Genomic DNA, 12262 nt, shown 5'->3' on the forward strand with positions numbered 1-12262 from the left:
GCATAAACATAGTTTTAAACAAAAACAGTGGTGGTATCTGGCACAGAAACTGAATTGCCACCTGGACATCTGCGTCCCGTGCTGGAGTCACCTGGGGTTCAGTCCTAGCTCCTCCATTTCTGATCCAGCTTCTTTCTAATGTGGGGAGTGAACAAGCAAATGGAAGACCTCTTTCCACCTATCTCTCTGCCTTTCAAATAAAAATGAAAATGAAAAATTGAATGATTTACATAGTTCCCTTTAAGTTGGAAAGACATAAGCAAGTATTTATGCAAACAGCCATTTAAAGCATAAACAATTTCCATCTTGGAGACTCTTACCCAGTCTTCAACAACCTTAAGTCTCGCCTCCATGAAGCCCACCCCGTCTCCAACGGCACCGTGCTCTCTAACCTGCTGTCTATAACCTCACCTTCAGCAGCTCCTGGCAGCTGTCCAGTCCGATATCCACGAGAATGCCTTTCACCTTCTTCCGCACCTTCCTAATGCTGTCAAGATTCTCCACAGGAATTTGAAACATTTTTGAAATTTTCCTTAAAAAGAAAACAATACCATAGTAAGTACACGCACACTATATATTTTTAACAGAACTAGTAACACACCATGGAAATAGAGTATAATTTTCAACAAATGGTGCTGGGACAACTGGATGTCCACATGCAAATGAGGGTGAACTTCCTTACACCACATACAGACTTCTTTTCTGTTTTTAAGATTAATTTTATGTACTTAATAAAGGCAGAATTATAGTCAGAGATCTTCAATTCGCTGCTTCACGCCCCAGATGGCTGCAATGGTCAGGACTAGGCCAGGTCAAAGCCAGGAGTCAGGAGCAGAGATCTTCATCCAGGTTTCCCACGTGGATGCAGGGGCCAAAGCACTTGGGCAACCTTCAGCTGCTTTCCCAGGCGCATTAGCAGGGAGCTGGATCAGAAGTGGAGCAGCCAGGACTCGAACCAGCCCCCATATGAGATGCGGCATTGCAGGTGGCGGCTTTACCTGATACACCACAGGGCCAGCCCCCCCCCCCCCCCATTCACAGACTTTAATTCAAAGTGGATCACACATCTGCATGTAAAGAGGAAAATCTGTAAAACACTCACAAGAAAACAAAGGGGAAGTCTTCACAATTTTAGAATGGGCAATAAATTCTTAGACATGATACTAAAAAGTACTGCAACAAAAGAAAAAATAACCCAGACTTCTATGAAAATGTAAAACTCTTGTGCTACAAATGATACCATCAAAAAGCAAAAAGTCCACAAAACTGAGAAAAATATTTGCAAATTATATTGTTATAAGGAACTTATAACAAGCCTGGCCCAGAAACCTCACTGTTGCAGTCATTTGGAGAGTGAACCAGCAGATGTATGATCTCTCTCTCTCTTTCATTCTGGTCTTTCAAATAAATAAATCCTTAAAAAAATATAAATGGGGGGTCCAGTGTTGTAGGGCAGCAGGTTAAGCCACTGCCTGCAATGCTGGCATCCCATATGAGTGGTAGTTTGAGCCCAGGCTGTTCCACTGTGGAGCCAGTTCCCCGGTAATGAGCCTCAGAAAGCCACCCGAGTGGGAAACCCGGGCTCCTGGCTTCAACCTGGCCTAACCCTTGACATTGCAGCCATTTGGGGAGTGAACTGGTAGATGGATGATCTCTCTTCTTCTCTCTCTAACTCTTTCAAAGAAATTCTTTAAAAATGGAAATAATATGAAGTGGCCAGGAAGTGGAAACACTGGCACTCATGTATTACTAATATTAATGTAAAATAGTACAGTCCATTTCAGGAACAATTTGACAGCTCCTCAAAAGGTTAAGTATGGACCATCTGAACAAGTAACGCCACTCATAAGAAATGGAAAACATACATCACAAAACGTGTACAAAGATGTTGAGGGCCACATTATTCACAATGACCAGAAAATATAAACCACCCAAATGCCCATCAACTGATAACTGGGTAAATATAATGTGCATCTCCATACAACACAGTATTATTTGGCTATAAAAAGAGTGAAGTGCTGATCCACACCACAATTTGGATGAATTGTGGAGACACTACGCAAAGTAAAAGAAGTCAAAAATTGACACAAAGTGTGCAGAACAAAAAATTTCTTAGACAAAATATAATAGTGGTGGCTTGCCAGGGAGAACTAGGAAGTGATGGTTAAGGGAACACAGTGTCTTTTAGGAATAACGACAACGAATAAATACCAACTATGACACATGCTGTGTAGCTGGAAGCCCTTTAACTGTACATTTTAAATGGGTGAATTCTACAAGTAGGTAAATTCTATATTAATAAAGCTATTTTTAAACTATTTGAAAAGGCATAAAACTAAAATCAACCCTATGATACATCACTGGACTAGGAGGCACTGTGTGTAACACACAGATGTAGATGTTTGTGTTGGTGTTTGATGCAACAGTTAAGATCCAGCCTGGGGGGCCGGCGCTGTGGCATAGCGGGTAAAGCCACCGCTTGCAGTGCCGGCATCTCATATTGGTGCCAGTTCAAATCTCGGCTACTCCACTTCCAATCCAGCTCTCTGCTATGGCCTGAGAAAGCAAACAGAAGATGCCCCAAGTGCTTGAGCCCCTGCACCTGCGTGGGAGACCTGGAAGAAGCTTCTGGCTCCAGATTGGCTCAGTTCCAGCCATTGCAGCCATTTGGGGAGTGAACCACAGATGGAAGACCTCCTCTCTGTACTCTGCCTTTCAAATAAATAAATAAATCTTAAAAAGATAAAATAAATGCAGCTTGGACTGCCCAAAACCCTTATCAGAGTGCCTGAGTTGGGGTCAACACTGTTGGTTCCTGGTTCCTGGCTTCAGATTGACCCAGCTGTGGCCATTGTGGCCATCTGCAGAGTGAACCAGTGGATGGAAGATCTATTCTCTCTCTCCCTCTCTCTCTCTGTAACTCTGCCTTTCAAATAAATTATTTTTTGAAAAACACACAAAAAAAGGGTGCTAGCGCTGTGGCTCAGCAGATTAAAGCCCCAGCCTGCAGCACCAGCATCCCCTATGGGTGCCAGTCTAAGTCCCGGCTGCTCCACTTCCAATCCAGCTCTCTGCTGTGGCCTGGAAAAGCAGTGGACGATGGCTCAGGTGCTTGGCCCCTGCACCCATGTGGAAAGGAAGAAGCCCCTGGCTCCTGGCTGCAGATCGGCCCAGCTCCAGCTGTTGTGGCAATTTGGAGAGTGAACCAGCGGATGGAAGATATCTCCCCCTCACCATAACTCTGCCTCTCAAATAAATAATCTTTAAAAAAAAAAAAAAAAATGAGGCCAGTGCCGTGGCTCACTAGGCTAATCCTCCACCTTGCGGCGCCAGCACACCAGGTTCTAGTCCCGGTCAGGGCGCCGGATTCTGTCCCGGTTGCCCCTCTTCCAGGCCAGCTCTCTGCTGTGGCCCGGGAGTACAGTGGAGGATGGCCCAAGTACTTGGGCCCTGCACCCCATGGAGACCAGGAGAAGCACCTGGCTCCCGCCATGGGATCAGTGCAGTGCGTTGGCCACAGCGCGCCGACCGCAGCGGCCATTGGAGGGTGAACCAACAGCAAAGGAAGACCTTTCTCTCTGTCTCTGTCTCTCACTGTCCACTCTGCCTGTCAAAAAAAAAAAAAAAAAAAAAAAAAGTGCAAGGCCGACACTGCGGCTCACTAGGCTAATCCTCTGCCTGCAGCACCGGCACACCAGGTTCTAGCCCTGGTCGGGGTGCCGGATTCTGTCCTGGTTGCTCCTCTTCCAGTCCAGCTCTCTGCTGTGGTCTGGGTAGGCAGTGGAGGATGGCCCAAGTGCTTGGCCCTGCACCCGCATGGGAGACCAGGAGGAAATGCCTGGCTCCTGGCTTCGAATCGGCACAGCGTGCTGGCCGTGGCACCCATTTGGGGGTTGAACCAACGGAAGGAAGACCTTTCACTCTGTCTCTCTCTCTCTCTCTGTCCAACTCTGCCTATCAAAAAAAAAAAAAAAAGTTCAAGAGACAGAGTGTGTTTGTACATACAAGCAGGAGAACTTCAAAACATTTGTGAAAAATTTGTGTTAATCAGTTACAAATGATTTTAAAATTTTCTTGCACCAAAATAAACATCTTTTAATTTCATGCCCCACAGATTTTCTAAGGACGTCCCCTCACTCTGCCTCAAGCCTTACATATATTCCATAGCTCTGTCCGCTGACAGCCTGAGCAGTTACACATTCCAGTAGCAGTGGGCACACCTGGAACCAAAATCCTGATTTCTAAATGAAAATTCATTAAAAAGAACTACAGTGGGGCTGGCGTCATGGTGCAGCAGGCTAAGCTAACGCCTGCAATGCCAGCATCCCACGCACACCAGTCAAGCCCTGATGCAGCTCCTTGCTAGTGGCCCAAGTGCTTGAGCCTCTGCACCCACAGCAGTAACCTGGATGGAGTTCCAGGATCCCAGCTTTGGCCTGGCAGCAATTACAGCCATTGGGGAGTGAACCAGGATGAAAGATCTGTCTCTCTTTCAAATAAATGAATCTTAAAAGATGAGCCCAGAACATCTGGACTAGAAAATAAGGCTATAGCTCGACAGATGAGACACAAAGGGATAAAAGCAAACAGCTTCTGGGCCAGCAGGTTAAAGTCCCAGCCCAGCGCTGGCACCCCACGTGCGCCATGGCTGCTCCACTCCTGCTCCAGCTCCCTGCTAATCTGCCTGGGAAAGCAGCGGAAGATGGCCCAAGTCCTTGGGCCTCTGCACCCACACGGGAGACCCAGAAGCAGCTCCTGGCTCCTGGCTCCTGGCTCCTGGCTTCGGATCGGCCCAGCTCTAGCCACTGCTGCCATTTATGAGGTGAACCAGATGGAGGCCCTCTCTCTCTCTCTCTGTAAATCTTTCAAATAAATAAAATCAATCTTTAAAAAAGAAATAAAGAAAAGAAAACAGCTTCAATAGATTCCCACAGGGAAACACGGGACAATGTGAGCATCAAATAAATCATGAGGACAACAGATTATAACCTGTGGCAGACAATTTTCCAAAGATGCATACGACATTATCTTCCATTGATATGCTCTTCGGATATTCCTCCCCCAAAAGTGGGGTTACCTTAGACCTCCTCGTCTTGGACTTCCCACCAGCACTGACAGAAGGTACCTCTGGAGGACTCTAGCTGTGAGTCGCCTGTCTTAGAGCTGTCCTGGATGAGGTCTGACACTGCAGAACAGAAATAAGCCATCTCAGTTCCCTGTCTGAATATCTGACCCACAGAATGCTTAAGTTTGGGGGTAGCTGGGTACACAACAATAGTAAGTGGAATCTAGCCCACTGGAATATAAACTTAAGTCCATATTGAAACACATACTTAGATAAATTGAGTGAATCAATAATAGGGTATGCATGTGGTTTATAAGTACTTGCCCACAAACACTTATTAGTAACAAAAGTAAAAAGACATTTCACAGAAGTCTGACACACAAATCTGGTAGACAAAGCCAAATTGAGACACTGTACAGAATAACTGGCTTACAATATTCAGAAGTCAAAATCATACAAGATAGTACTGTTTATAATAACCAAAATGTGGAAAGATGGAAATAATCCAATATGTCCAACAAATAGTGAACAGAATACGGTACATCCGTACAATAGAATACTACTATTTGGCAATAAAAATAAACAAACACTGGTGCTACAACATGCTAAATAAAAATCCAGATGAAGAAGTCTTCATATTGCCTGATTCCATTTACACGTGCAGGAAACAGAAATCCACAGAAAAATAAGGCAGATTAGTGGTCGGCTGGGAGTGAGAACAGGTAAATAAATGGACAGGCTTATTGGGAGAATGCTAACAATGTTCTAATACTGGATTTTGGTTGTGTTAGTTTTTTATTACTACAATGAAACATCTGAGGCAACTAACTTTATAGAGTGAAAAGGTTTATTCAGCTCACAGTTTTGTAGGTTCAAGTTCAAGTCCAAGATCCGGTAGCCCCACTGGCTGGCTGGCTGGTGAGGACAGCAGATGTCAATGAAAGAGCACTTGCAGAGGACGGGACACCTGATGAGCCAGGCCCGGGCCTGACTCAGGCTTTTCTGACCCTCTGTGAGAGTAACCTCTCCGAGGGCAGCCCCCCTGGCCCACACACATCTCACCAGGTCGCACCTCCTCAATGCCCTCCCTGGATTCCATTTCTGCCCCTTAACACCATTAACTTCTAACTCTGGGGTTCAGAGGTTTGCATGAGTTTGGGGGCCAAATCATGTTCAAAAACAGCAGTGACTATTGCAGAACTCTATAACCCCCCCTTCAGTGAATTATACATTACAAATACACACACATATGCATACACACAAATATATGAATGGAAGGAAAATCAAAGGAACTATCCAGACCGCAACAAACTAGACAACTGAGAACAATGCGCCATTCTTAACTAGATCCTTCTACTACACAAGATGCTATTAAAACAACTGGCAAAATGTGAAAGGTGTATGAGATTAGATTTAACAATGTACTGATTTCCTGAGTTTTATGGTTTTCTTATGGGTATACAGGAGAATGTTCTCATCAGATTCCATTTACATGTGCAGGAAACAGAAATCTACAGAAAAAGACGGCAGATTAGTGGTTGGCTGGGAGAACAAGTAAATAAATGGACAGGTTTATTGGGAGGATGCTAACAATGTTCTAAGACAAGTTTGTATTTTGAGTAGTATGGCACCTTATTTGGCAGTTTACTCTCAAAGATTCAGGGGAAAAGGTTCTTTGTTATTTATAACCTTTTAAAAACATACAACCATTTCAAAAAACTTTATTGTATAACCTTTAAAAACTAAAAAAAAAAGGGTTGGCACCATGGCATAGCAGGAAGAGCCACCACCTGTGAAGCTGGCATCCCATATGGGCCCCGGTTCAAGTCCCCCCAACTGCTGCACTTCTGATCCAGCTCTCTGCTATGGCCTGGGAAAGCAGCGGAGGGGCGGCCCAAGTGCCTGGGCCCCTGCACCCAGGTGGGAGACCTGGAGGAAGCTCCTGGCTCCTGGCTTTGGCCTGGCCCAGCCCTGATTGTTGCAGCCATTTGGGAAGTGAACCAGCAGATAGAACTCTCTGTCTCTACCTCTCTCTAACTCTGCCTTTCAAATAAGTAAACCTTTAAAAAATATACATATAAAAAAAACTAAAAAAAAATTATTAGTCAAATTCAAGTGACAAACACTTTGGTTACTTAATAATAAAGGAAATGCCAAGTAAAATAATAAATACCAATTTTTACTATCACATGACAATGAACACTATAACTTCTACATGTTTAGAAGCCAATCTGGCAATAGCTTCCAGGTGCTAAGGGTAGTTTGAGTCAACACTCCACTTCTACATCTCCCTCTGCAACCCTCACCCAGGGCAGGGAATGCTCCTAGGGAGCTGCACGTAACCAGCTCGACTCCTTCCACTTGTGTTTCGATTACTCACTTGCAGTACCTATTGCCCCACTGGACTCAACTTCAGGGCAGCAGTGACGTTACAGCTCCACACATAAAGGCGATCAGAAACGAAGGAAAGGTGGCACTTGCACAAGTGCTGGGAGGTTAAAGGAGGGAAAGGCTGTGGAGGGTAAGAGGGCTGAAGCCTGACATAGCAGCGTGAGCAGATCAGCATCAAAGAACACGTGAGGTGGGGCCCACGCTGTGGTGCAGTGGGGTAAGCCACCGCTCAGACACAGGCATCCTATATGGGTGCTGGTTCGAGTCCTGGCTGCTCCACTTCCAATCCCACTCCCTGCTAATGTGCCTGAGAAAGCAGCAGAAGGTGGCCCAAGTGGTTGGGCCCCTGCCACCCACCCATGTGGGAAACCCAGATGAAGCTGCCTCCTGGTTTGGCCTGGCCCAGACCTAGCCATTGTGGACATCTGGGGAGAGAACCATGAACAGCAGATAGATCTGCCTCTCCTTCTCTCTCTCTAACTCAGCCTTTTGAATAAACAAATAAACTTTTGAATAAATAAACTTAGAAAACAAAAAACAAACATGAAGTACAGGAGAGGCCTAAACATATTTAGTGATAATTCAAAGTTAAGTCAGACCACAAAGGTGGGCTCATATCAGAATGGGGGTGAGGGGAAGGTGGATTAACAGCAGCAAGGAATCTCCAGAGGAAATCTGCAGTTTTTGAGACGTGGCTTCAGAGTGATTCAGTTTCTTCTCAGACAAGTTATGTGAAAAATGTATCTTGGGCTTGGCAAGGATTGTGGAACTGGGGGTACAAAAATCGCGGCAAGTAAAAAGTGATGTTTACAAATAAAATGCACTGAATTGGGTTCTGGCCTTCAAAAGTTTACTCACACAGAAGTACTGCCAACAACCTCCTGATGCATTTCCACAAACCAAACACAGGTTCTGTTCAAGCCCAGACTGGCCCCTCTGGGGACAGCAATGCTCACAAGCATCTCCTGATGCTCTCTACTCCGTCTGTCAGCTCTGCTCCACGACCCTGCTATCCTGGGGTTCTTTCTGTAAGAACCAGCTGTTACAACAGGACTGTCTAAGCAAAGGCCATCATCCACACGTACCTGAAACAGGGAAGCTAAAGTTATGACTTGCAAGGAACAGTCTCAACTTACAGCAAAAGCCAATGCTGTTCCAGGCTCGGAGAAAGGCACGCAGCGCCAGGATTGCTCGGCTTTCCGCGGCAGGAGTGCTCAGGGATTGGCTGATCCTCACGAACTCGGAGCCACTGAAATGAGGCGGTCACTGATGGCACAAGGCCTGAACGGGTTCTGCAGCGACTTGTTCAAGGCTTGGAATTGGGGCCAAGGTACGGGTCAGTCTTCTCTCAAATTCAAAGAGGAACTTTTCATTCTCAAACTTAAGTGCTCCAATTCCTTCCTAACTGTTACTGTGCCCCCTCAAATGAGCACACAAATACCTTTTTATTATTTTTCCTTTTTATTTAAGCACTTTGCTTACTGCTTTAGGGAAGCCACCTGAGGGTAACAAAAACTAAAACATAGGTAAGTCAAGTCAGTTTCATATCCTCAACAATTCTTTCAAGATCCCTGGTCTCCTGCCAGGGAAGGGAGGCTCACTTTTATCCATACTTCATCTGACGCAAAATACGACACCTTATTCTCTGATCCACTCTAAGACCTTATCAAGACTCATCCAGTCTAAGACACAAGATTCCACACAAAACACCCAGTGGGTAAGACACTCTACAGATACTGCTCTCCATCATCCTTAGCACTACGTAGAATCTGTGTTTCCATACCACGCACCAGCCCATACACCTCAGTTCACACCAAATTACCTTTAATTTCCGATTTTGTGGAGGCCATAGAACTACCACAAAATTCCACTGACATGCACAACAAAATTATTTCCCAAAGGAGTATTTAATGGTTTCCTCTGTTCTTTTAGTGTTGTGATCATTTATGGGAAAAAAATCTGGCATTAATACTTTTTAAGCCACAGAACTTTCTTTTTAGTTACTGTGTAATCTACATTCTACAGGGATTTCACCCGAGAGGCAGCACAGCACAAGGCGCCACCAAGGTTTTGGAGCTGCAAGCCTGCGTGTCATTCAGTGCCACCATTCACCATCAGCTGCATCCCCTTCAAAACACGACTCAGTCTCTGGGACTCAGCCCGCAGGCTTCCGCACAGCGCACCCGTGAGTGAACACCGAGGACACACTGCAGCGCAGTCTGCTACTGCCTAACTGCAAAAAAGCGCAGCGAAATGTCCCAATTACGGGACATACAACTTTTTTAACAAGGCCCAAGTGCTCGGGCCCTGCCACCCACGTGGGAGACCGGGACAAGGCTCCTGGCTCCGCGCTCAGGCCTGGCCCAGCCCCAGCTAAAATTCTTACCCGAGTGCCATCATCCCCCACTGCTCCCGGGCCGGTCTAAGCCACCCCTCACCTTCTCCCCCGTCAACAGACGGCCACAGCGCAACCTCTCCACACAGACCGCCATCTCCCCACGTGAGGAGCGCGGCTTGGGGCTGTTCGGCCTCACCTCTGACCCGCGCACGGCCCAGTCTCCGGCGCACTCGCCGCGCGCAGTCCCACCGTCACCTGCTTCAGCAAAGCACACGCCCGCCTCCTTACCCGGCCCTGTGCACACCCAAGCCCTCCCCGGCTCGCGCCCCGGGCCTAACCCTCGCAGACCCACGAGCACTGCCGCGGGACTGCGCGCCCGCTGCCCGCACGTCTCGGCGGGCGGCGACACTCCGCCCCGTCCAAACGCAACCAGCTTCGACAGCGCTCAAAACCCCGACTCGGCGCACCAGCTGGCCCGGCGGTTACACGTTTCCACGTTCCAAAGCCAAACGCCCGCGGAAATCCTGCAGACAGACTCTCGTCCAACGCCAGCGGCGCGTCCGCGGCCGGCCCACCTCGCTCCGGGCCGCGCCGCGCCGTCTCACCCAGGCCCCGGGGCCGGGCGTTCCGGGGGTCGCCGCGCAGGGGCGCCCTCGGCCGCACGCCGCGCCCCGCTCGCCGCCCCCGCCGCTCCCGGCCCGTCGCGCCCCCGGCCGGCCCTCCCCCGGCCCCGGCCCCGGCCCCGGCCCCGGCCCCGGCCCCGGCCCCGGCCCCGGCCCCGGCCCGCGCCCCTCCCACGCCCGGGCCCCTCCCGTGCCCTGCCGTCCCACGTGACCGCGGGCGGGGCGGGCCGGGGCGCGTCGGGGGACAACGGGCGCCGTTCGGGCCGCGAACCGCACACCCGGAGAACGTCCCGGGGTTCCTGAGGCGGCCGCGGGCGGCGGGCGGAGGCCGCGGGCGGAGGGCGTGGGCGGCGGGGTGGGCCGCGGACGGCGGGTGTGGACGGGGCGGGCCGGGGGCGTCGCCGCGCGGGCCGGGCGGGGGCCGTACTCACCGCTCGGCTCCTCGCCCGCGGAGCGCCGCGTCCCCCGCCGCCTCTCGCCGCGCCCGCTGCCTCTCGCCGCGTCCCGCGGGGCCGACCCCGCGCCTAGCCGCGCGCGGCGGGACCCCCGCCTCAGCGCGAGCCCACCCCTGGCGCGGCCCGTCCCCTCCTCCCAGCGCGGCCAGAAAGAGAAAATGGCGCTCGATTTGCCTCAGGAAGTGACGTCGGCCCTCATTTGCATGGAGGCTCAGCCAGCCAATGGGAGCAGAGTATGCTTGGGGACCCCTGGGCACTTCCCACAGGCCCCTCTGGGCCCCTGGCCATGGATGGACCTGAGGCTCTGGAATGAGAGTGGGGGTCCCCTGTTGGGAGACCCCTCCATTGACCCCCACTCCTGGCACAGTGAACAGTCCAGCTACCCTCAACACAGCTGTGCAAACTCTCACGAGAGTTTGAGTTGGTGATGACGTCATCAAAGGGGGTGGGGAGAGTGTCGTCGACCATGTGATCAATCACATGGGCTCACCAGAGCTTTGACTTCATTTACATGGAATGGGGGTGGAGCCCTAGGACTGGTAACCCCGCCCTCATCTCAGAGCCAATCAGAAACCAGCTGAGAGAATGCTACTTTGCCATTGGAGAATAGAACTTTGGTATCATAACTTGGACAAGTGTACCAATGATGGACATAGCTTGGTGGACCGACTGGGTAGGGTCTCCTGACTTCGTAGGCTTTTTCTAAGGTAATTCGCGCCACATGTTTTATTTGGGATTTCTGATTTTTTAAGTAAGCCTGAAATAACATGTAGAGAGAAGGTAAATTACATACATTTGTATAAACTCTATAAAAGTTCACTTTTGCCCAGATGTTTAAATGCTGTACAGAGATAATACTATATTCTCAAAATGAGTGAAAGCGTCTTCGTCCATTGAACCAGCAGGCCGGCCTGCGGAATCTCTGTGTGGAGGCCGTGGTGGCCCTCGGGAGGCCCGGGGTTAAGAGAGGACAGCAGGCTTTCCCACCTCTTGGAGGCCCCTGACCACGGCCACTTTGCTCACCACAGAAAGGAAGTGGGCATCCTCCATCTCCCAGCCCAACACACCCCGTGTGACCTGCAGGTCCTGGGGCCTCGTGCCCAGGCTGAGTCATGCACCCCCCAGCCGTGCCCCTGTGCGCAGCTCCCTGTGCGTCCTCCACGGCCCCACAGCCTTTCCCTACTGATGCCTTCCTAACAGACACACGTCTATAACTTGTGAGTTGTCTTGGGCTGCACTGAAGTGACTTACAGGACGACACAGGAGAGTCCGCCCTTTGCGTTCCCCTGTGAATTACGATTTAATGTGATTGTGAGTCGCAGCGGTAACGGCTATGACAGCCCTCAACATCTCCCTTGAGAAGTGACCCGTCGGGTGAAGCTATGTTCCA

At 49.6% G+C, this 12262-nt stretch overlaps 1 protein-coding gene across 19 annotated transcripts in view; it reads right to left on the minus strand.

The window, feature by feature from the left end:
- ADNP2 (ADNP homeobox 2) overlaps nt 1-11030 on the minus strand; it is a 36856-nt gene extending 25826 nt beyond the window's left edge. The window contains exons 1-4 of one of the 19 annotated variants that reach the window (XM_051840423.2): nt 10849-11030; nt 8593-8705; nt 4990-5185; nt 412-532 (exon numbers count right to left, since the gene is read on the minus strand). In XM_051840423.2, the coding sequence (XP_051696383.2) occupies nt 412-532; nt 4990-5018 (150 nt within the window). In that variant the 5' untranslated portion in view covers nt 5019-5185; nt 8593-8705; nt 10849-11030. The other 18 variants (XM_051840421.2, XM_070050036.1, XM_070050039.1 and 15 more) reach the window with 18 other exon arrangements.
- Between the last annotated feature and the right edge of the window lie 1232 nt (nt 11031-12262).

This window comes from Oryctolagus cuniculus, chromosome 10 (assembly GCF_964237555.1).
Source record: "Oryctolagus cuniculus chromosome 10, mOryCun1.1, whole genome shotgun sequence".
NCBI classification, from domain to species: domain Eukaryota; kingdom Metazoa; phylum Chordata; class Mammalia; order Lagomorpha; family Leporidae; genus Oryctolagus; species Oryctolagus cuniculus.